At 37.9% G+C, this 25,707-nt stretch overlaps 1 protein-coding gene across 1 annotated transcript in view; it reads left to right on the top strand.

The window, feature by feature from the left end:
* PIK3C2G (phosphatidylinositol-4-phosphate 3-kinase catalytic subunit type 2 gamma) overlaps nt 1-9,226 on the top strand; it is a 312,676-nt gene extending 303,450 nt beyond the window's left edge. The window contains exon 32 of the mRNA XM_054696764.1: nt 9,066-9,226. Coding sequence (XP_054552739.1) covers nt 9,066-9,218 — 153 coding nt within the window. The 3' untranslated portion in view covers nt 9,219-9,226. The remainder of the gene's footprint in view (nt 1-9,065) is intronic.
* Nucleotides 9,227-25,707: the final 16,481 nt, after the last annotated feature.

Raw genomic sequence — 25,707 nt, 5'->3', positions numbered from 1 at the left:
AAAAATATATGTTTGAGAGCACAACTTTATACTTCAACACATACACGTACTTTTACCCTCCACCAAAGCTCCAGCACCGCTATGCTATCACCTCATTCTCGCTTTCTCTGACCCCTTTCCCACTGCTAACCACCACAATTTTCCAAGTCTAAGAGTTATTTTTGTTGTGTTTTGACAGTTTTCTTATTTATATTCCACAAATGAAAGACCCATACAGTAAATATCTCGTTTTCTGACTTATTCCACTTAGCATAATCACCTTAAGATCCACCCATATTGTCCCAAAAGACACAATTTCATCTCTTTAAATAGCTGAGTAATATTCCATTCAGTATACATATCACAGTTTCTTTACCCAGTTGTCTCTAAGGATTTAGGTTTATTCCATACCTTGGTTATTATAAATAATGTCATCTTGAACACAGGGGTTCATATATCTCATCATATTAGTGTTTTTCACATCCTTCAGGTTAGAAGAGTAGAATCTTTTTTCTTAAAGGAATCCCTTTTTTTCATAGAAGTTTTACAAATTTGCATTCCCACCAAAAGGGAATGAGTGTTCCTTTTTCTTCATATCCTTACCAATGCTTATGTCCATCTTTTTGACATAGACCATTCTCGTAGAGGGAGGTGATATTTCAATGTGGTTTTGATTTGCATTTCCCTAACAGTAAGTGACATTGAACAGATGTCTATGGGTCATGTGTGTCTTCCTTGGAGGAGTGTCTGTTGAGAGTTTTTCCCCATTTTTTAATAATAAGGTTGTTTGATTTGGAGTTATTTGAGTTCTTCATATATTTTGGAAACTAACCCCTTGTCAGATGTATGATGTACAAATATCTTCTCCCAGTCTATAGGTTGCCATTTTTTTATGGTAATTCTTTTCCTGGGCAGACAATTTTTAGTTTAATGTGGCCCCTTTAGTTCATTTTGTTTTTTTATTCCTGAGTCTCCAAATATACCTCTGAGGTTGTTGACTAGGAATGTATCGTCTATGTTCTCCTCTATGTATTGTAGGGTTTCAGGTCTTATATCCAAGTCTTTAATCCATTTTGATTTATTTTTTGTCAATCAAGTTAAATAAGAATCTAGTTCCTATTTTCTTTTAAAAAAAAAAACATGGCTGCCCAGATTTCCCTATATCATTTGTTGAAGGGCTTTTCTTTTTCCATTGCGTGGTCTTTGTTCCTCTGTCAAAGATTAAGGATTATTCTGGACTTTCTGGGTTATGGTGGGTTATTCTGGGCTTTATGTTCTATTCTCTTGGTCTATTTCTGTTTGAGTGCCTTAACTGTTTTGTTTTCTTTAACTTTGTAGTATGTCATGGAGGATGTCACATCCTTGCCTTTTTTCTTTCAATATTTCCTTGGCTATTCAGTCTTTTATGGTTCCATACAAATTTTAGAATTGTTTGTTTCATTCAAGAATATGATTGGAATTTTTATAGGAATTGCATTGAATATGTAAATTGCTTTATTTTTTTTTTTAAATATTAAATTTTATTTTTATATTCCCCCCTACAATTGCAAACGCCCCATTCTGACCCCAATCCTTCCCCTCCCGCCCCACCCCCCAAAAAGTGTCTCTGGTTCATAGTTTTTGTTGATTTTGATTTTCACTTTCTTATATTCATTTTCCTGGTCCCTTATTTAAGTTTTCTAGATTCCTGCTATGAGTGAGACCATCCGGTATTTTTCTTTTTCTTTTTGGCTTATTTCGCTGAGCATGATCCCTTCCAGTGCCATCCATGTTGCTGCAAATTGCATGTGTTTATCTTTTTTGAATGCTGAGTAGTATTCCATGGTATATATGTACCACATCTTCTTGATCCAGTCATCTATTTTTGGGCATTTGGGCTGTTTCCAAAGCTTAGCTATTGTAAACAGTGCTGCTATAAACATAGGAGTGCAGGTGCTCTTTGGAATTGATGTTTCTGTGTCCTTTGGGTAAATACCTAGGAGTGGAATTGCTGGATCATATGGAAGCTCTATGTTTAGTAGGTCCAGAAATCTCCACACAGCTCTCCATAGTGGTTGGACCAGTTTGCACTCCCACCAACAGTGCACAAGAGTTCCTTTTTCTCCACATCCTCGCCAACATTTGTTGTTGCTAGTTTTTTTAATATGTGCCATTCTCACTGGTGTGAGATGGTATCTCATGGTAGTTTTGATTTGCATTTCCCTGATTACAAGTGATGTTGAACATTTTTTCATATGTCTGTTGGCCATTTGCATTTCCTCTTCAGAGAAGTTTCTTTTTAGCTCTTCTGCCCATTTTTTGACTGGATTATTTTCTTTGTTGTTGCTGAGTCTCATCAGCTCTTTGCAGATTTTTGTGATCAGTCCTTTATCATTAGTGTTGGGTGCAAAAATGTTCTCCCAGTTGGTGGGGTTTCTCTTTGTTTTTGTTATTGTCTCTTTTGCTGTGCAGAAGCTCTTTAATTTGATGTAGTCCCAGCTGTTTATCTTTCTCTTCACTATCACTGCTTTGGGTGATGTGTCTGTAAAGATGTCTTTGATGTGCAAATCCCGTAGTGTTTCACCTATATTTCCTTCTATGTATTTTATGGTTTCAGGTCTTATGTCTAGTTCTTTAATCCATTTTGAGTTGATTTTTGTGTATGGTGTGAGGTAGTGGTCAAGCTTCATTCTTTTGCATGTAGCGACCCAGTTTTCCCAGCACCATTTATTGAACAAACTTTCTTTGCTCCAATGCATAGTCTTTGCTCCTTTGTCAAAGATTAGTTGACCATAAATCTGTGGGTTTATTTCTGGATTTTCTATTCGATTCCATTGGTCTGTATGTCTGTTCTTGTTCCAATACCATGCAGTTTTGATGATTATGGCTTTGTAGTATAGTTTGAAGTCTGGGAGTGTGATGCCTCCATTTCCTTCTTTTTTTTTCAGTAGAGCTTTGGCTATTCGGGGTTTTTGGTGATTCCATATGAATTTCATCAATAATTGTTCTATTTCTTTGAAGAATGCCATTGAGATTTTGATTGGAATAGCATTGAATCTGTATATTGCTTTTGGTAGGATGGCCATTTTAATAATGTTTATTCTTCCAATCCATGAGCAGGGGATGTCTTTCCATTTCTTTGTGTCTTCTTCTATTTCTTTTAACAGTGTTTTATAGTTTTCTTTGTATAGGTCCTTTACCTCTTTTGTTAGATTTATTCCCAAATATTTGATTTTTTTTGTTTCGATAATAAAAGGGGTGGTTTTTTTGATTTCTTCTTCTTCAGATTTATTGTTTGTGTATAGGAAGGCTACTGACTTTTGCATGTTGATTTTGTATCCTGCCACTTTACTGAATTGATTGATGAGTTGAATTAGTTTTTCTGTGGAGATTTTGGGGTTCTCTATGTATATTATCATATCATCTGCAAATAGTGATAGTTTGACTTCTTCTTTTCCTATTTGGATTCCTTGGATGTCTTTCTCTTGTCTTATTGCTCTGGCTAGGACTTCCAGTATTATATTGAAAAGCAGTGGTGAGAGTGGACATCCTTGTCTTGTTCCAGATCTTAATGGAATTGCTTTCAGCTTTTCACCATTGAGAATGATACTGGCTGTTGGCTTGTCATAGATGGCCTTTATGATGTTGAGGTATGTTCCTTGTATCCCAAGAATTTCAAGGGCTTTTATCATGAATGGGTGTTGCACTTTGTCGAAAGCTTTCTCAGCATCTATTGATATTATCATATGATTTTTATATTTCTTTTTGTTGATGTGTTGGATAACGTTGATTGATTTTCGGATGTTAAACCAACCTTGTACCCCTGGAATGAATCCAACTTGGTCGTGGTGAATTATCTTATGGATACATTGTTGGATTCTGATAGCTAAAATTTTATTTAGGATTTTTGCATCAGTGTTCATTAGGGAGATTGGCCTATAGTTTTCCTTTTTAGTGTTGTCCTTATTCGGTTTTGGTATTAGTGTAATATTGGCTTCATAGAACGTGTTTGGTATTGTCCCTTCCTTCTCAATTTTTTGGAAGAGTTTGTGAAGGATAGGCACTAATTCGTCTCTGAATGTTTGGTAGAATTCATTTGTAAATCCATCAGGTCCTGGGCTTTTGTTTTTGGGGAGGTTTTTAATTACCATTTCAATTTCGCTGCTTGTAATTGGTCTGTTTAGGTGTTCTATTTCTTCTTTATCTAGCTTTGGGTGATTGTAGAGTTGTAGGAATTTGTCCATCTCCTCTAGATTGTTGAACTTGTTTCCATATAACTGTTCATAGTAGTTACTGATTATTCTTTTGATTTCTGCTGTGTCCGTTGTGATTTCTCCTCTTTCATTTATGATTCTGTGTATTTGTGCTTTCTCCCTTTTTTCCTTTGTGAGCCTGGCTAGGGGTTTGTCTATTTTATTTATTTTTTCAAAGAACCAGCTCTTGGTTTCATTGATCTTTTGGATTGTTTTTTTAGTTTCAATTTCATTTATTTCTGCTTTGGTTTTTATTATTTCTTTTCTTCTACTGGTTCTGGGGTTTTTTTGTTGTTCTTTTTCTAGATCTTTGAGCTTCGAGATTAGGTTGTTTCTTTGAGTTCTTTCTTGTTTCTTGATGTGAGCTTCTATTGCTATATATTTTCCTCTTATTACTGCTTTTGCTGCATCCCATACATTTAGGATATTGGTGTCCTCCTTGTCATTCAATTCAAAGAATTTTTTAATTTCTTCTTTGATCTCCTCGTTAGTCCAGTGGTCTTCCAGTAATGTGGCTTTTAATCTCCATGAGGTAGGATAGTTCCTTGCCTTCTTTTTATGATTTATTTCTAGTTTGATGCCTTCGTGGTCAGAAAAGATGGTTGGTATGATTTCAATCTTGGTGTATCTGTTGATGTTTGTCTTGTGCCCCAGTATGTGATCGATCCTGGAGAATGATCCGTGTGCGCTTGAGAAAAATGTGTACTCCGTTTTTTTGGGTTTAGTGTTCTATAGATGTCTGTTAAGCCCAAATGCTCTAGGTCCTTATTTAGAGCTTTAGTTTCTTTACTTATTTTTTGTCTTGTTGATCTATCCATTGTTGATAGTGGTGTGTTGAAGTCTCCCACTACATATGTGTTTTCTCTGATGTCTGTTTTCAGAGAGGACAACAGTTGTATGATATATTTTGGTGCTCTTTCGTTTGGTGAGTATATGTTAATGAGTGTTATTTCTTCTTGAAGTATTGTCCCCTTAATCATAATGTAGTGACCATTGGGGTCTCTTTTTATTTTTTTGAGTTTGAAGTCTGTTTTATCTGATATAAGTATAGCTGTTCCTGCTTTCTTTTTTGGCCCATTTGCTTGTAGGATTGTTTTCCATCCTTTGACTTTGAGCCTATTTTTATCTTTTGTAGCTAAATGTGTTTCCTGGAGACAGCAAAAGGTTGGGTTTTGTTTCTTAATCCAGGCTGCAACTCTGTGTCTTTTTATTGAAGAGTTTAGTCCATTTACATTTAGAGTTAATATTGATATGTTAGCATCTGTATTTGCCATTATGTTTGTCTTTCCTTTGATTTTATTTATTTATTCTTTTAGTAACTTTTTTTTTTTTTTGGTCTTCTTTCGTTGTTATTCGTCACTCTGAGGTTCTGGCTTTAGGATTCCTTGTAGTATTTTTTGGAGTGGGGGTTTAGTCGCAATGAAATTCCGGAGTTTCTCTTTGTCTGGGAAGGTCCATATTCTTTCTTCATGGAGGAAAGAGAGCTTTGCGGGATAGAGTATTCTTGGTTGGCATCTGTTTTCTTGGAGTCTGTTGACTATGTCCCTCCACTCTCTCCTTGCCCGTAATGTTTCTTCAGAGAAGTCTGATGTCAGCCTGATTGGTTTTCCTTTGAATGTTATCTGTTTCTTCCCTCTTGTCAGCTTCATTATTTTTTCCTTGTCCTGGATTCTTGGGAGCTTTACTATTATGTGTCTTGCTGTGTTTTTCCTTTCGTCGTGGAAGTTTGGTGTTCTTCTTGCTTCTTGTATATCAATTTTCAGCTCCTTCTTCTCATTTGGGAAGTTCTCTTCAATTATATCCATGAATATTTTCTCTGTTCCTACATCTCTCTCCTCTCCTTCTGGAATTCCTATAACTCTTATATTTCCTTTCCTCATGGAGTCAGATAGTTCCCGAAGTCTTTCTTCATTCTTTTTCCTTCGTACTTCTCTTTCCTTTTCTGTTTTGGTTCTTTTTATTTCTGTGTCTTCAAGATTACTTATTCGTTCTTCCATTTCATCTATTCTGCTTTCATTTCTTTTCCCAGAGTTCTTTAGTTCCTCCATTAATTCTTTGATCTCCTGCATTTCTCTTACTTCCCTCTTTAGGGACTCAATTTCTTTCTTCTGATCTATCACTTTTTTAATCATGGCAATTTTAAATTCTCTTTCTGGAAGGCTCAGAAGTTCTTCCAAGTTGCTGTCGTTGCAATCTGGGGAGTGGTTTTCTTTTTGTGGTGTGCTTCTTTCCTGAGGAGTTTTTAGGTTGCGTGTGGTTCTTCTACTCCCTACTGTCTGTTTTCTAATTTGTCGTATGTGTTGGGACACTGTGTTGCTCGGACTGACTGACATCTTGGGTGAACTTCTCCGCTCCCCTCTGGCTCTTCCAGGAGCCATCTCTGTCTTCTGGGGGAGCTTTCTGCTGGTTTTAGGCAGTTTTTACTGAAGAAATGTCCCTGTTCTCAAATGGCGAAGCGGGATGCAGTCCCTGCGCCTCCGGTTTCAGGCACACTCTTCTGCGCACCCGGTCTGCCCCGGACGTGGGTGCCTGCTCCCTCTGTGGGCTCAGACTGCTGGTCGGAAGGGGCCTGGCGTGGAATAACTTCCCGGCTGGCCACTGGGTCCTCCAGAAACCTTCTGCCCTTTTCAAGCAGTCTTAAGAGATGTCCTGTTTTATAGGGTGTTAGTGACTTTTTTTTTCCTGGTCGCTAGGTGGCGCCAGAGATCTCTCCTATTGTCCTTGGGGGGCTGTTTTTCGCCTCCCCCCACCCCGTGGGACAGAGAACAGAGCGGGAATGGTAGGGTACACCTCAACAGCTTTGGGGTGCTGTGTCTGCCTTGTGCCCCACCGTCGTGGAGAACCCACGCCCCGAATTTTCTTGCCCCGGGTCTCAGTTCAAAGCCCTCAGTTCCAGGACGCGGGCTGTAGCCCAGTTCAGTGGCGCGGGAATGGCGCCTTTTGCACCGCCCCCGTGCCTGGGCGCCTGGTTCCTGCTCACTCAGGGAGGGACCTTCACCTCAGTGAGGACCTCCGCGCGTCTCCACGCAAGCCTAGGTCGTCTCCCCGCAAGCCTAGGTCGCAGGCGCGGGGACCTTGGCAGCCGCGATCCTGGTCTGCACTTGCTTTTCAGGCGCGCCGAGCGTGCAGCTCTCCGCGCAAGCTTACCGGCAGCCCGGGCTGTGTGCGCGTCTCCCGGGGTCTTTGTTCTTCTCTAATGGCGCCCGGAGCCGTTCACTCACCGCCGCGGCGAATCCTGCAGGGTTCTCCACAGCTCCCGTTCACGGGGTGTGGTGGCTGCAATAGTTCCTTTCCACTCACAGTCCCGCTTGCTGCGTCCGTTTTTCTTGTTGGCCGTTTTGGTTTGTTGTTTCCTCCCCTCTGCCGGTCGGAGAGTGCCGCCTCTGTGGGCGGGGGAGGGGAGCAGGGTTCTGCGCTTCCCTCCCTTCTAGTCCTCTTTTATGGCCACTTTCTTCTTCGGGCAGTTCGCTGGCGTCACCCGTTTATCTTCCGTGTCCCAGTTCTCACTGGGACCTGCCGCTTTTCCTCCCTATTAACTTTTTTTAATGGGAGATCTTACTCGCAGCGTCTCCTCTCCGCCATGTTGCTCTGCCTACTGTAAATTGCTTTAGATTTATGAATTATCCAATCATAAAGTATTGTTTTCCATTTTTTGTATCTCCTTTTATTTCCTTTGAGTGTCATAAATGGAATTTCACAGATACATGTTCATAAATAGTAGATGAATGTGGTGTCATAGAACAGAAACCACATCCCTACTCTCGCAGTTGACTTAAAGGGCTTTCCTCTTAAGTTGTGCCTCTGCTTCTTTTTTTTTTGCACAAAAAGAGAACATTTTTTCTATGTTGGAGCTTGACAATAAAAAAAGCAAATAAATTTGCAGAAGCACAGGATACTCCTAATAATTTCCTAACAGTGCTACACGTTTAAAGTTTCTTTACCATTACAGGCATCTGGTGGGAATGTCTATGACTTTCTTCCTGGATATTATAAAACACAGTTGAACAGGTCCCTTCTTAGGAAATAGTTATATGGGGCCTCCCCTGGTGGTGTAGCGGTTGAGCGCTGGGTTTTGAGGCTGCCTGCAGCCTCTGCAGCACCAGTTCGATCCCAGGCCACCGGCGAGGGTCCCACAAAAAAAATAAAGAAAATAGTTATATGACTACTAAGTGAAACATAACAAGACAAAAAACTGTACATACAATGCAATTATGATTCAGATTCTTAAAAGATTATCTATAAAAAAACAAAAAGAACATAAAAATGTTAACTGTAATTACCCCCCAAGGTAGAAATGTAGATTTTCACTTTTTTATATTCCTTTCTGTTTCATCTTTATTTTATTTAATGAGTATTTTCACAATTAAGAAATAGCAATTTAAAATAAATTAATGTAGCCAGAGTGACTTCTTCACATATAGAAGGAAATGTTGTCTTGCATTAACACAAGGAAATTATGGAGCTTGGTCTGCTTTCCTCATTAGCTTTCAACAAAGAAAGATAGTGTTCTAGTCCCCAAATAGCACAATAAATTCAAGGAAGTTAAAAGGTGAAGGGCATTTTATTCCTTCCTGGAGAGTAATTTACAGTCTCTTAAATTTGGGATGGACAATTATTAATGCAACCAGGGTAAAATAGAAGCTTCTTAGAGAAATATTCTGCCATTAAACTTCATTATGTTAAAGAACATTTAGATTTTTAGAATTAGAATAGAAACAATACTTATCCATGTCAAAGTCAAGATATTAGTTAACTATTTGTTATTAAAATTTTATTTATGTTAAAATCATTATTTTTTAAAAAAGAATTTAAATAGCTGTAACTTATATTTTCATTACTCTCTTCCTTTTTCAGGTGGTATATGATGAGGTCACAGAGCTCCAAGGACATGTCTTAATGATAATTGTAAAGAGCAAAACTACATTTGTGGGAGCAATTAACATCCAACTCTGTAATGTCCTGCTCAATGAAGAAAAATGGTATCCGCTAGGAAACAGTATAATTTGACCATTGCTATGAACATATACATTATTCATTAAATACTTGTATTTTTTTTCACTTCTGGGCTTCTCTGTCACATGAGCAGGACCTTTTTGTTGTCAAAGATAGCATAGTATACTAAAGACACAAGAAAACGAAATCAGAATCTATCATTTACAGTTGTTTGTTCTCTACCTGTGTTTCATTGTTTTTTTTTAGAATCCTTTCTCCATAAAGTACTGATTATTAAGATTCAATATGTCAAATAATAAAAGGGGTATTTAATTTTAGTCTTTCAAATCAAACATATATTCACATTTTGTTTTCATTATTTTCATTGTCACATTTTGTTTCATTCTGCACTAAAAGCATTACCTAAAATTGTATCTTCCAAGAAGACAAGCAAATAAATAAATCTCATCAATTAGTTCAAGATCTAACATTTTAAAAATTTAATTAAATATAATGTCTACATAACCATTTATAATCTTTTTTATTGAGGGAACTGGTAAACCCCAGCAGAATGCTATATTATTTTCTATCAGAAAAACAAAACAAATACCTAAAATTATTCAATCCAATTTTTGGAAGACACTCCTTTATAATTGTTCACCCTCTTCTAAACCAATTTACCATTACTGAATTTTACCCATCCAGAGGAATTTCAACCACCCAGAGGAATGTTTGTGTTTTAAATTTCACTATCCCTTATCTCCACTTCCTCAAACTGTAAAACTCTCTTTTTTTGATCAAAACCTCTACTCTTTGCACTTCAAGTATTTTCCTTACTTGTGAACCTATCATCACGCTCATTATGATCTGAGTAAATGTCTACAGATTGTACCTACGAAGTGGGAACAACTCCTGGCACTATGCCACAATCTTATTTAAGAGAATCAAACTGATTTTTTAAATTCCTGCCCTTTATATTAACTTTAAAAGACTTCAAACCTTTACTTTACTCAGTGTTTTTCTGTGTAGGATTAGAAAAGTAATTTAAGCTATTTTGCATGGTCATCTATATAACCATGTAAAAAATGTAAAAATTTGTATATTTATTCTTTGGAAATATGTGAGTGCCTGGTGTGGGCTGATATGGTCCTATCTGAAATACATGATCGTGCAAGTCAGGTAAATCATTAATCCTATTGAGCAATTATTCTATCTGCTCCTAGCCCATTCATTCTTCCTTTCTGCTAGACAGTGATCACACACCCTTCTCTCCACTGATAGGCACCTCCTTCTCTAATTCTCTCTCAGTTGATGACTTTTCATACCATTTCACTTAAAATTTGGAATCAGTCAGAAGAAAACTGCCCCACATCACAGAATTGCCCCCACTCACCCAGCAGATTCTGCACTCCACCTGGTTACTTATTACCACAAACTGTTCAGTCTCTAACCCAAAAATAATCTCTTAACTTGTACACCTGTCTCACCCTCCTTTATTTACTCACAAACATTACTGGAATTCCCTTCTATTGAAAAGTATTCTTTCATTCCTCTTTATGCGATAATCCCCTTCAGCATTCAACCATGATTTTCTCTGGTTATTAATGCTAAGGCCTCTATTTAAAAAAAATAAAACTTCTCAGCTCTCCACTTCCCTTTCCAAATACTGATCCACTACCCTACTACTCTTGCAGCAAAACTCTTCAAAATGATTGTCTCTGTTTATTGTATACAGTCTCTCCATGTTTTCTCTAAGATCCATCTAAGGAAGTGTTAGGCCCCCAACACTGCAAACAAATTGCCTTTGTCAAGGTCTCTGCTAACCTCCACATACCTAAATCCAAACATCCCTTTTCAGCCCCAACATGCCCTACTGATCAGAAATGTTTGACATAATCAGTAACTCCATCTTTCTCAATACATGTTCTTCACTTGACTTTCAGGAACCCACACCCTTTTGTTCTTTTCCTTTCTGAACTAGTCTCTCCTTTTCAGTCCTCTGTGCAAACGCATCCTGTGTCCACACCCTCCAACACTAGAGTGTCCAAGAGCTCAATCTCTGGTCCTCTTCTCTATAAACCTTCATTCCCTAATCATCTCATATAATATCATGGACTAAGAGTTCTAAATTAAAACCTATCTTTCCAGATGTTTATGAAGACATTCATCACACTAGGACAATAAAGTATAATGTATTTAATAGCTTGTTGGCTTTATTTATAACTTCTAAATTTAGGCTGAAGTATACCTGTGTTATGGATTGAATCATGACTCACCTCCAATTTACAGGTTGAAGTCACAATCCTCAGTAGTCTCAGAATGTGATATTATTTGGAAATAGGGTCACTTGAAGTATGATTAGCTAAAATTAGGTCATACTGGCATAGAGTGAACACTTAAACCAATGTGACCAGTACCCTTAGAAATATGGAAAATGTGGACACATCCAAACACAGAGAAAATACCATTTGAACATGAAGGTAAAGATTAGGGTGATGCCTCTACAAGCCAAGGAATGGCAAAGATTGTTAGGAGAGAGAACTGGAAGATTGCCAAAATGAACCAACCCTTCCAGCTGCCAACTTCTTGATTTCAGATTTTAGTTTACAGAACTGTGAGATGGAAAATTTCTGTTTTTTAAATGTTGTGGTACTTTGGTCCAGCAGTCTTAGCAAAACAATACATTGGGCCTCTGTTTGTTTTCTTATTCCAGGCCCACAAATATCTGGCTCATAGTTGATGATGTTTAAGTATTTGGGAATTAATGCCTAAATAAATAACTAACACACTAGTGAACAAGAAAAACAAGGTCCATAATCTTAATTCTCACTCATATAATATATTAATGCTCCTTTAGCATTTTTATATCTGTATTTTATTTGGTCCCTTCAAGAAAATCTAATGAGGAGGGCAAAGGAGGTATTAGTATGTCTTTAGACAGTAAAGATATTCAAATATCCCATAACAAGATAATCTTTCCATTGAGATGAAATCTCAAATGGAATATGTATGTATGTATGTATAAAGAGAGATAAAAGGCAGAAAGAGAGAGAGAGACAGATTTTAAGTTAAGTCGATGTGAAGAAACTGAAGATTTGAAAAAGCAGCCACCCCCACTCTCCTCTCCCACCATTCTCACCTTCAAAAGTCTTTGGAAATTTCCACAGAAAACTAAAACATCCCAAAAAAGCAAAAGTGAAAGAAACTAAGGATCACATATACAAAGTGGCCACCAGTATGATACAACTAAGTGCGTGCAGTAGCAGAGACCCACATTGGCAAATAGCATTCAAGGTCATGACTTGATTCCCAGAGGAAATGTATTATTGAGGAGGTACCAGTGTTTACATACTATCTGGGATATCTTAACAAAAAGTTAAGACTTGACAGTATGTGAGGGAAAATTTGAGTAACTAATTATTAATTACTAATTCTAGTAAGCAATTATTCAATGTCACATTGTAAAACAAGAGTTACAAATTAAAAAATATTTTATTACCTACCATAGAATTTTATATACTTTCACCACATTTTATTTAAACTGCTTAAGTTTAACTAAAGATGCTTCTTCAGAAAGAATGTTGGGACCAACATTAACACACAGCTTCAGTGGGTCCAAAAACACCACTTAGACTTTAGGCTTTGGTAAGCATAGTCATGTGGATTTATTAACCTTAGTAGTTTGTAATGGACTATATTGTACTAAAATGACTAGGTTTTATCATTAAAAGGAGGTAACATTAAACTTTAGGCCTTAATGAGTACAGGCCACATGAGACTTGGTCCTTGGAACAAAATAGACAATAAGAAAAGACATGCCTTCCATTTTCTTAAATAAGCTTTTGAAATATTAGGTCATAAAAGAACATTGGTTGTTCCCTTTCATGAATTTCTCAGCCAGATCTCAAGCTACTAGGACAGAAATTTGAACAGTGGCTAAATTTAAAATATGCTACAAACTCTAGTGAAGTTGTAGCTTAAAATTCTAAGCTCCATACAAGTATGCCTGCCTATTATATCAACGTCTCCAAATTTTGTGTGTGTGTGTGTGTGTGTGTGTGTGTGCATGCAACACTATTTTCAAGTGACTTTGGAGTGACAGAGTACTGGAGGAGATAAGACCAGACTTGAGCTCATGTTGCAGTTCCATAGATTTAGTTACCTCAAGAACACAATCTCAAGTAGACTCTCATTTGACAACTAAAGAAACGTGATGAGAATTTTTCAGAGATTCAAACCATAGCTGCAATCATAGAGGGAAGTGGATTTTACTTATATGTAAGTCAAAAGGAATGGAGGCTCTTCTATAAAGAAAATATGGACTTTTCTTAGGTTGAGGTCAGAAAATAATTGACTGAAATTATTGAAAATTCCCAAGACTAAGAAAACAATTTAAAGGTCTGTATCTGTTATCTTTTGACTATGAGGGTCTGACTTACCCTAGAAGTAAAGAATGAACTGGAGTAACTTGAAAATAGCTTTATTTTTTACTAACAGAATAAGGGTATTAGGAGAAGGAAAATAGAAAACGTCAAGATGAGTAGTAATACTGAGAGAGATACTGAAAAGAAATATTGGAATCTTAAAACACAGACTGTGAGATGCTAAGAGCCAGGAAAAAGAACTACAAAGTTAGAAAGACAACACAACACACTCAAGTCCAACTTCTCTTGAAGAAGGTAGTAGAAATATGTAATACATTTCAGTTGTTGCCAGTACAGAAAGGAAGATTGGTGCCTAAAAAAAAATCAATCAGAATAAATGAGGAAATTCCTTGGAAAGCAAATATGACATCCTGGAGATACTTAGAAAGCTTTTAAAAGATCCTTTTTAAACAGCAGTATTTTGTAAGAAAAATTGGGAAATCTCATTTAAACCTTTAACAGGATAGTTAAGTGGTAAGAGAACCTAGTAAGAGATGAGAGGAAAATCATGGAAGATGTGTGAAGGACTCATGGAATCGCTGTACAAGTGTCAAAAGAATAGAATTATGTGCCCTCAGAGAACATATTTGAAAAATTTATGGAACTAAGACCGTACAAAAAAATGAAGCAAAGGGAGGGCTTCTTAAACAGAAATCAGACGAGATGATTACAGGTAAAGACTTGGTCCATTAGGACTATGATCTAGTTAGGTAAAAATATACTCATGAGAATCAAAATAGTTAACACTTGTTTGAATAAGGGATGCCTGATAAATATGAAACCCAGCGACTTCATCTATCTCAGAGATAAGAGAAGGAAAGTAAAAATGGCACTCAGATCCAGAAAACAAAGTCATTCCTCTATGAGCACTAGAAGTGATGAGAACAATATGCTGAGGGAGCATGTGTTGAAATATTTAAAGCTAAATATATTAGCCACTGCTTCTGGGGACAACTGAAAACAGTTGGACAAAGAATAGACTAACTGATTATATAGTCTGGCAGACATATAATCAAACGGTTAAAAGTCAAGACAGAGGGCCTCCCCTGGTGGCACAGGCGGTTGAGTGCCATGCTGTGAAGCTGTCCACAGCCTCTGCAGTGCTGGTTTGATCCCGGCCAGCAGGTGAGAATCCCACATGGCATAGCAGACCTCTCCTGTCTCTCCCGCTGCTCCCCTCAGCAGTGTATTTCATCAGTCTGCCTGTTCTGTTCCCCGCTCTGTCTCTGGTGAATCCTCTCACCCTCCCGTGCATCTGGCCTGTACCCCGATTCTTGTGTAAATGAATAAATCTTAAAAAAAAAAAAAAGTCAAGACAGAGAAAGCTAGTGAGGAATAGAAGAGATGGGAAAAGATTTTTACCAAAAGTTTACCTTCAGATAACAGTACCTAAAATATAATCAGATTTCTGATATAGCCAATATTAATATCTACTTAGCATCTATTACTGGTACTTATGCCTTAAAAATTTTCAACTTATTATCAGAAACTTCCTCTTCCCTCCACATCTGTATTATCCTAACCTCTTTGTGTTTCCAAAGGACCAGCGAATAGTGGATTTTAAGAGAAAAATTAAAAGGTCCAGCCATAACTTCAATAATATTCTTGGCAGTATATCACATTAAAGACATTATTTCTTTAAAAGAAATACACATCAAATTTCTACACAATAGATCTACATTAAATAGGAAATAACCTACTGATAATAACTCCTTGTAAAGTTGGAGAAACTAAGGATACATGTTGACCAATTTACAAATCTGTCAGTTTACTAATCTATTGAGGTGATTCAAACAGAACATTTTTGAAAGGAAAACACTGCTCATCTATTGGAAACCAGGTGGAAGCCAACCTAAATACATATCACCTCAAAATTACTCAGATGAGACCAGATGAGACAGAGTCAGAGAGCCACACTAACATGCCTGCCATCTACCCCCACCGAAGCGCCAGTATGCAGCACATAGACCTTTGCTTTCTCCAAGGAGACCTATTGGACAATCACCTCTGACACACTGAAAGTAGGACCTATATCCTGGGGACACCCAGGATCTTAGTACAATTCATCTCCCTTCTGTAGTGTGGACTTATTTCAGGCCAACTTACCATCTGCCCACAAAAATGTCATTTATCACTGTCTGGGGAGTCAAACCCAAAGCTACAATTATTGCAAAGACATGCTGCCTGCTAACACACATTCAGGTCTGTCCCCATCCAGTACACAGCTTCTCATCAAAATGCACACGTGCAGAAGGAAATCAAACCAGCCAAAAATGATTGATCGTTTTGGTTTTTCAATTATAAATGTGGCAGAAACAAAAAAAAAAAAATCAATTGAGAAAAGGCAAGAAGCTCCAGGTGACAGATGAGCAATCATAACATCTTCTCATGGAAAAAAACTAAAACAATAAGAACCTAAATAATAATGGCAGCAAATAACACTTATATGGCACTCATGTTTCAGACACAGTTCCAAATTCTTTACAACAAATTCATTTGTTACTTTAATCCTCAAAACCAGGAATAATAATAAAACCAAAATAATAATCCAGTGATTATTCTCTTAATTTTCCTACTTTCCTTTCATTCATTTTAAAAGAAAACTGAAAAAGGAAAAAAGAGCAGTGAAGTAATTTGCCCAAGACCTCACTGCCAGTAGGGAGCAGTACATGAACTCAGGCAAGCAAGTGCCAGAGATAACCTCTTAATCGCTGGCTCTGTTCCCTTTCAATCATCCTTATGGCCATTTTTTTTTTATCCTTATCATGTTGCCAGCATGTTTTACATACATTATTTCATTTAGTCATTACAATAAATTATTGTCCTCATTTTAAAGAATCTAATCATTTTCTCAAATGAGATTCTTAAAAATGTTGTCTTAGCTCATTCAGCCAAAGAAAATAATATAAACTGCTTTAAAAATAAACAATTGTCTCTCATGGTTCTGGAGGCCAGGTTGTCCAACATCAAGGCATCAACCGATTCAGATCAGGTGAGAATGCCTTTACTGACTTGCAAGTGACTGCCTTCTGGCTGCATCCTCACATGGCAAAGAGCACACTCTCTGGTGTACCTTTTTATCAGTGCTAATCTCATCATGGAGGGCCTACCTAAATATATTGCCATTCCAAAGCTCATCTCCTAATACAATCACTTGGAGTTACAGATTCAACATATAAAATTTTCAGAAGAACACATTGAATCCTTAACAGATAACAAATCACAAGACTGAAATAAATTGCCTTGAAACAAGAGCAACATATAAAGTGCTTTAGGAAATAACTTTTACCAAAAGAGTTATTCTACCTTTAATTTCCCACAATTGCAAATACTCTCTCCTTCTCTCTCTCCTCTCTCCCATGTCTCTCTCTCTCTCTCTCTCTCTCTCTTTCTCTCTCTCTCTCTCTCACACATACACACCTGTCAATATCAAAATGGACTCTTCCAAAAATAAAATCACTGATTTAGATGTTCCACTATTCTGTGAAACAGATGAAACAGGAACTGTGACAGAGAACTAGAAGTGAACTTGGATATTATCTCATTCAGGAAACTTACTTTTTTTTTTTTTTTTTTTTTTTTTTTTGTGGGACTCTCGCGCACTGCCAGGGAATGAACCAGCGCTGCAGAGGCTGCGCAGCCCAGTGCTCAACTGCTGCACCACCAAGGGAGGCCCCAGAAAACTTACTTTTAATGAGGCGTACATGAAATGAATACCCAAGACAACGTTCAGCTTATTATTTTGAGCACATTTCCTAACCTTTTTAATCTATGGGGGTCTTTGTCCACAAAATCTCTTGGGATTGCTATCAAAGTTAAACTTATTAGTGCAGAAAATATGATTAGTGAATAATCTATGTCTTTATTAAATAATATATGAAAGGGCATTTTTTTTAAAAAGTGCTAAGTGTTATCCAAAGAAAATATGTATTTTCAGACTGAATTTAACCCACAATAAAATGAAGAGGGGTGGGAAGATATAGACATGAGCATGACAGTTGTGCTTATCAGTGCACCAATATGATGGAAAAAAGCTCTAACTGAGGAGCACAAAAGTGAGGCAGCCCCCCAGAGCTAAACCACACATAGAATAGCAGCTAACCCAAGCAGCTACTTAAATATACATTAAAGTAAAACAAAATTAAAACTCAATTTCTCAGCTACACCAACCACAATGCAAGTCACAATGGCCACAACAATAGTGGCAAATAATCACATATAACTAGGGGCTACTCTACTGAACAGAGCAGATATAGAATAATTCCATTATTGTGGACTATTCTGTGGGATAACACATCTCTAGAGAAATTAAGGGAGAAGACTGAAATTCTTTTCAAATATAAGAAGAATTAAGAGACTTTATTTTAATGGTGGATCATGATTTATAGCTGTGTGGTTTTTGACACTTCCTAGTTTTGCAGAATTTGCATATATTACTTAGAAAACTATTTTGTGATTGCTGCTTAATGGAAAAGATACAGCTGTTTCCTCATTCTCCAACTAAATTCTCAGCATCTCTATTACTTACCGTCTCTTCTACAATAACCCAGTTCTAACCACTATGTTCAAACTTCATTGTTCATCTAGCCAAAATCTTTCCTACATTAAGATAAGAGCCAGGCATTTGACTGACTGTTTCTTTACTTGACTCATTATATTATGAGCCATTTCATTTCTCACTAAATCATTTAATGTGTTATTTGGTTATGTAAGTGTCAACATAGAGTTTGGAATTAAAGTCAAATAACTGAGAAAAAAACCTAGTATAAATTTCAAGTAAACCAACAATATAAAAATAAATTTGTACCACTTAATATACCTTTAATATTCACATGCTGGAGACTGATTCCTATTTCCACTTGTCACATGTGAGTGAAAGTAGAAGAAAATCAGACTATTTGTTTTCATCCTTTTCTAACATTTTCTTTTCTGACTGACTTCCGTATTCACCATAACCCAGAATGGAAGAAGTCATCTGAGGCCACAGGACCACTGCAAGATGACCTCACTCAGAAGAACCTGGGTAATACATGAGCTGACTTATTGCTTTCCCTTCCTTTAATCTCCTGGTGGACTTCTCTCCATGGCCTTTGCATTTCTAAAATGTCTCCAGATGAGGGCCTCCCCTGGTGGCGCAGCGGTTGAGCGCTGGGCTGCGAGGCTTCCTGAACCCTCTGCAGCACCAGTTCGTTCCGCGGTCACCAGCGAGGGTCCCACCAAAAAAAAAATGTCTCCAGATGATGCTGTTATGTCAACGGTCTGAGGACCATGCTTAGAGAGACGTTATTTGCATAACCCAAAGAACTTTTAAAAGTCACATTGGCCAAGCATGCCACACCAATTATATCAGAATCTCTGAAAATACTTTTTAAAATGTTCCGTATGATTTCAATGTGGAGATGAAATTGAGAACCACTGATCTAGACTGGGAAAAAATATAATTATTAGGCAGCTCTCCTGCCCACCTGTGACCATACAGATGGCTGTCTCTTTATTTTTCCTTTTCCAAATAAACCTGTCCTTTTAAAAGTAAGAAAAAAATAATTATGAGGATAGTCTAAGTACATCTGAAAAATGCAGACAAGCACAGAACCATTTTTTGCTTTGATTAAATTTCTGTAATTAGCTAGCATCCATAATATATATATGCGCATGTGTGCACATGTATATGCGTTTGTGTGTTGTGTATGTGTATTGTGTACTTGTCCATGTCTAAATTAGATTTAATTACCCTCCGACAGAGACTGACAACTATTTTTTAAACTCTAATCAGGAATCCAGAGGTGACAACTTTGCAGGTTATTATAAAACTACTATAGAGAGTCATTTAAAGTCTTTGTTTGGACATATGTTTTTGCTTCCCTTGGGTAAAACTAGGAGTAAACTATCTGAGTAATTTTTAAGTAATGTTTAACTTTAAAGGGCGGAGCAACATGGCGGCGAGGAGACGCTGCCAGTAAGATCTCCCATTAAAAAAAGTTAATAGGGAAGAAAAGCGGCAGGTCCAAGTGAGAACTGGGACACGGAAGATAAACGGGTGACGCCAGCAAACTGCCTGAAGAAGAAAGTTGCCATAAAAGAGGACCAGAAGGGAGGAAAGCGCAGAACCCTGCTCCCCTCCCCCACCCACAGAGTCGGCACTCTCCGACCAGCAGAGAGGAGGGAAAAAAAAAAAAAAAAAAAAACTAAAACGACCAACAAGAACAAACGACGCAGCAAGCGGGACTGGGAGTGGAAAGGAACTATTGCAGCCACCACACCCCGTGAACGGGAGCTGTGGAGAACCCTGCAGGATTCGCCGCGGCAGCGAGCAAACGGCTCCAGGCGCCATTAAAGAACAACAGACTCGAGACCCGCACACACCCCGGGCCTGCCGGTAAGCTTGCACAGAAAAGCGGCGCGCTTGGCGCGCTTGAAAAGCAAACGCGGATCGGGATCGCAGCTGCCCAGGTCCCCGCGCCTGTGACCTAGGCTTGCGAGGAGACGCACAGAGCCCCTCACTGAGGTGAAAGTCCCTCACTGAGTAAGTAGGAACCAGGCGCCCAGGCACGGGAGCGGGTACAAAAGGCGCCATTCCTGCGCCACTGAACTGGGCTACAGCCCGCGTACTGGACCTGAGGGTTTTGGAACTGAGACCCGGGGCACGAAGTTCGAGGCGTGGGTTCTCCACGACGGTGGGGCACAAGGCAGACACAGCACCCCAAAGCTGTTGAGGTTTACCCTACCATTCCCGCTCTGTTCCCTGTCCCACGGGGTGGGGGGGCGAAAAACAGCCCCCCAAGGACAATAGGAGAGATCTCTGGCGCCACCTAGCGACCAGAAAAAAAAAAGTCTCTAAAACCCCTTAGAACAGGGAAATTTCTTAAGACTGCTTGAAAAGGGCAGAAGGCTCCTGGAGGAGACAGTGGCCAGCTGGGAAGTTAGCCCACGCCAGGCCCCTTCCTACCAGCAGTCTGAGCCCACAGAGGGAACAGGCACCCACGGCCGGGGCAGACCGGGCGCGCAGAAGAGTGTGCCTGAGACCGGATGCTCAGGGACTGAGTCCCGCGTTGCCATTTTAGAACAGGGACATTTCTTCAGTAAAGACTTCCTGAAACCAGCAGAAAGCTCCCTCAGAAGCCAGAGATGGCTCCTGGAGGAGCCAGAGAGGAGCGGAGAAGTTCACCCAAGATGCCGGCCAGTCCGAGCAACACAGTGTCCCAATGCATACGACAAATTAGAAAACAGAAAGTAGGGAGTAGAAGAACCACACGCAACATAACAACTCCTCAGGAAAAAAGCAAACCACAAAAAGAAAACCACCCCCCAGATTGCAATGACAGTAACTTGGAAGAACTTCTGAGCCTTCCAGAAAGAGAATTTAAAATTGCCATGATTAAAAAAATGACAGAACTCATAAAGGAAAATAATGATCAGAAGAAGGAAATTGAGTCCCTAAAGAGGAAAGCAAAAGAAACGCAGGAGATCAAAGAATTAATGGAGGAACTAAAGAACTCTGGGAAAAGCAATGAAAACAGAATAGATGAAATGGAAGAACGAATAAGTACTCTTGAAGACACAGAAATAAAAAGAACCAAAACAGAAAAGGAAAGAGAAGTACGAAGGAAAAAGAATGAAGAGAGACTTCGGGAACTATCTGACTCCATGAGGAAAGGAAATATAAGAGTTATAGGAATTCCAGAAGGAGAGGAGAGAGATGTAGGAACAGAGAAAATATTCCAGGAGATAATTGAAGAGAACTTCCCAAATGCGAAGAAGGAGCTGAAAATTGATATACAAGAAGCAAGAAGAACACCAAACTTCCACGACGAAAGGAAAAATAAATAAAATCAAAGGAAAGACAAACACAATGGCAAATACAAATGCTAACATATCAATATTAACTCTAAATGTAAATGGACTAACTCTTCAATAAAAAGACACAGAGTTGAAGCCTGGATTAAGAAACAAAACCCAACCTTTTGCTGTCTCCAGGAAACACATTTAGCTACAAAAGATAAAAATAGGCTCAAAGTTAAAGGATGGAAAACAATCCTACAAGCAAATGGACCAAAAAAGAAAGCAGGAACAGCTATACTTATATCAGATAAAACAGATTTCAAACTCAAAAAAATAAAAAGAGACCCCAATGGTCACTACATTATGATCAAGGGGACAATACTTCAAGAAGAAATAACACTCATTAACATATACTCACCAAACGAAGGAGCACCAAAATATATCAGACAACTGTTGTCCTCTCTGAAAAAAGACATCAGAGAAAACACATACGTAGTGGGAGACTTCAACACACCACTATCAACAATGGATAGAGCAACAAGACAAAAAATAAGTAAAGAAACTAAAGCTCTAAATAAGGACCTAGAGCATTTGGGCTTAACAGACATCTATAGAACACTAACCCCCCAAAAAACGGAGTACACATTTTTCTCAAGCGCACACGGATCATTCTCCAGGATTGATCACATACTGGGGCACAAGACAAACATCAACAGATACACCAAGATTGAAATCGTATCAACCATCTTTTCTGACCATGAAGGCATCAAACTAGAAATAAACCATAAAAAGAAGGCAAGGAACTTTCCTACCTCATATAGCAATAGAAGCTCACATCAAGAAACAAGAAAGAACTCAAAGAAACAACCTAATCTCGAAGCTCAAAGAACAAGAAAAAGAACAACAAAAAAAACCCCAAAACCAGTAGAAGAAAAGAAATAATAAAAACCAAAGCAGAAATAAATGAAATTGAAACTAAAAAAACAATCCAAAAGATCAATAAAACCAAGAGCTGGTTCTTTGAAAAAATCAATAAAATAGACAAACCCCTAGCCAGGCTCACAAAGGAAAAATGGGAGAAAGCACAAATAAACAGGATCACAAATGAAAGAGAAGAAATCACAACGGACACAGTAGAAATCAAAAGAATAATCAGTAACTACTATGAACAGTTATATGGAAACAAGTTCAACAATCTAGAGGAGATGGACAAATTCCTACAACTCTACAATCACCCAAACCTAGATAAAGAAGAAATAGTACACCTAAACAGACCAATTACAATTAGCGAAATTGAAATGGTAATCAAAAACCTCCCCAAAAACAAAAGCCCAAGACCTGATGGATTTACAAATGAATTCTACCAAACATTCAGAGACGAATTAGTGACTATCCTTCACAAACTCTTCCAAAACATTGAAAAGGAAGGGACAATACCAAACACGTTCTATGAAGCCAACATTACACTAATACCAAAACCAAACAAGGACAACATAAAAAAGGAAAACTACAGGCCAATCTCCCTAATGAACACTGATGCAAAAATCCTCAATAAAATTTTAGCTATCAGAATCCAACAATGTATCCATAAGATAATTCACCACAACCAAGTAGGATTCATTCCAGGGACACAAGGATGGTTCAACATCCGAAAATCAATCAATGTTATCCAACACATCAACAAAAAGAAATATAAAAACCATATGATAATATTAATAGATTCTGAGAAAGCTTTCGACAAAGTGCAACACGCATTCATGATAAAAGCCCTTGAAATTCTTGGGATACAAGGAACATACATCAACATCATAAAGGCCATCTATGACAAGCCAACAGCCAGTATCATTCTCAATGGTGAAAAGCTGAAAGCAATTCCATTAAGATCTGGAACAAGACAAGGATGTCCACTCTCACCACTGCTCTTCAATATAATACTGGAAGTCCTAGCCATAGCAACAATAAGACAAGAGAAAGACATCCAAGGAATCCAAATAGGAAAAGAAGAAGTCAAATTATCACTATTTGCAGATGATATGATAATATACATAGAGAACCCCAAAAAGTCCACAGAAAAACTAATTCAACTCATCAATCAGTTCAGTAAAGTGGCAGGATACAAAATCAACACGCAAAAATCAGTAGCCTTCCTATACACAAACAATAAATCTGAAGAAGAAGAAATCAAAAAAACCATCCCTTTTATTATTAAAATAAAAAAAATCAAATACTTGGGAATAAATCTATCAAAAGAGGTAAAGGACCTATACAAAGAAAACTATAAAACACTGTTAAAAAAATAGAAGACACAAAGAAATGGAAAGACATCCCCTGCTCATGGGTTGGAAGAATTAACATCATCAAAATGGCCATCCTACCAAAAGCAATATACAGATTCAATGCTATTCCAATAAAAATTTCAATGTCATTCTTCAAAGAAATAGAACAATTATTCATGAAATTCATATGGAATCACAAAAAACCCCGAATAGCCAAAGCTCTCCTGAAAAAAAGAAGGGAATGGAGCATCACACTCCCAGACTTCAAACTATACTACAAAGCCATAATCAAAACTGCATGGTATTGGAACAAGAACAGACACACAGACCAATGGAATCGAATAGAAAATCCAGAAATAAACCCACAGATTTATGGTCAAGTAATCTTTGACAAAGGAACAAAGAATATGCACCAGAGCAAAGAAAGTTTGTTCAATAAATGGTGCTGGGAAAACTGGGTTGCTACATGCAAAAGAAAGAAGCTTGGCCACTACCTCACACCATGCACAAAAACCAACTCAAAATGGATTAAAGAACTAGACATAAGACCTGAAACCATAAAATACATAGAAGGAAATGTAGGCGAAACACTACGGGATTTGCACATCAAAGACATCTTTACAGACACATCACCCAAAGCAGTGATAGTGAAGACAAAGATAAACAGCTGGGACTACATCAAATTAAAGAGCTTCTGCACAGCAAAAGAGACAATAACAAAAACAAAGAGAAACCCCACCAACTGGGAGAACATTTTTGCACCCAACACTAATGATAAAGGACTGATCACAAAAATCTGCAAAGAGCTGATGAGACTCAGCAACAACAAAGAAAATAATCCAGTCAAAAAATGGGCAGAAGAGCTAAAAAGAAACTTCTCTGAAGAGGAAATGCAAATGGCCAACAGGCATATGAAAAAATGTTCAATCACTTGTCATCAGGGAAATGCAAATCAAAACTACCATGAGATACCATCTCACACCAGTGAGAATGGCACATATTAAAAAAACTAGCAACAACAAATGTTGGCGAGGGTGTGGAGAAAAAGGAACTCTTCTGCACTGTTGGGGGAGTGCAAACTGGTCAACCACTATGGAGAGCTGTGTGGAGATTTCTGGACCTACTAAACATAGAGCTCCATATGATCCAGCAATTCCACTCCTAGGTATTTACCCAAAGGACACAGAAACATCAATTCCAAAGAGCACCTGCACCCCTATGTTTATAGCAGCACTGTTTACAATAGCTAAGCTTTGGAAACAACCCAAATGCCAAAAATAGATGACTGGATCAAGAAGATGTGGTACATATATACCATGGAATATTACTCAGCATTCAAAAAAGATAAACACATGCAATTTGCAGCAACGTGGATGGCGCTGGAAGGGATCATGCTCAGCGAAATAAGCAAAAAAGAAAAGAAAAATACCGGATGGTCTCACTCATAGCAGGAATCCAGAAACTTAAATAAGGGACCAGGAAATGAATATAAGAAAGTGAAAATCAAAATCAACAAAAAACTATGAACCAGAGACACTTTTTGGGGTGGGCGGCGGGAGGGGAGGATTGGGGTCAGAATGGGGCGTTTGCAATTGTATGGGGAATATAAAAATAAAATTTAATATTAAAAAAAAAAAAAAGAATGACATTAAATGGATTATATGAGCAATTAGAAGGATGGTATTGCTTTTTGCTGAAATAATAAAATAATGGGAGGAGAAGTCTAGGTCACAGTTAGGGGGGAAAAAAAAAATAAAAAATAAAAAAAATAGTTTCTGCACAGCAAAAGAGACAGTAACAAAAACAAAGAGAAACCCCACCAACTGGGAGAACATTTTTGCACCCAACACTAATGATAAAGAACTGATCACAAAAATCTGCAAAGAGCTGATGAGACTCAGCAACAAAAAGAAAATAATCCAGTTAAAAAATGGGCAGAAGAGCTAAAAAGAAACTTCTCTGAAGAGGAAATGCAAATGGCCAACAGGCATATGAAAAAATGTTCAACATCACTTGTCATCAGGGAAATGCAAATCAAAACTACCATGAGATACCATATCACACCAGTGAGAATGGCACATATTA

The sequence above is a fragment of the Talpa occidentalis genome, unplaced genomic scaffold (assembly GCF_014898055.3).
Source record: "Talpa occidentalis isolate TD23 unplaced genomic scaffold, MPIMG_talOcc4v2.1 talOcc4.16, whole genome shotgun sequence".
NCBI lineage: Eukaryota > Metazoa > Chordata > Mammalia > Eulipotyphla > Talpidae > Talpa > Talpa occidentalis.
This window is presented reverse-complemented; position numbering and strand designations above follow the sequence as displayed.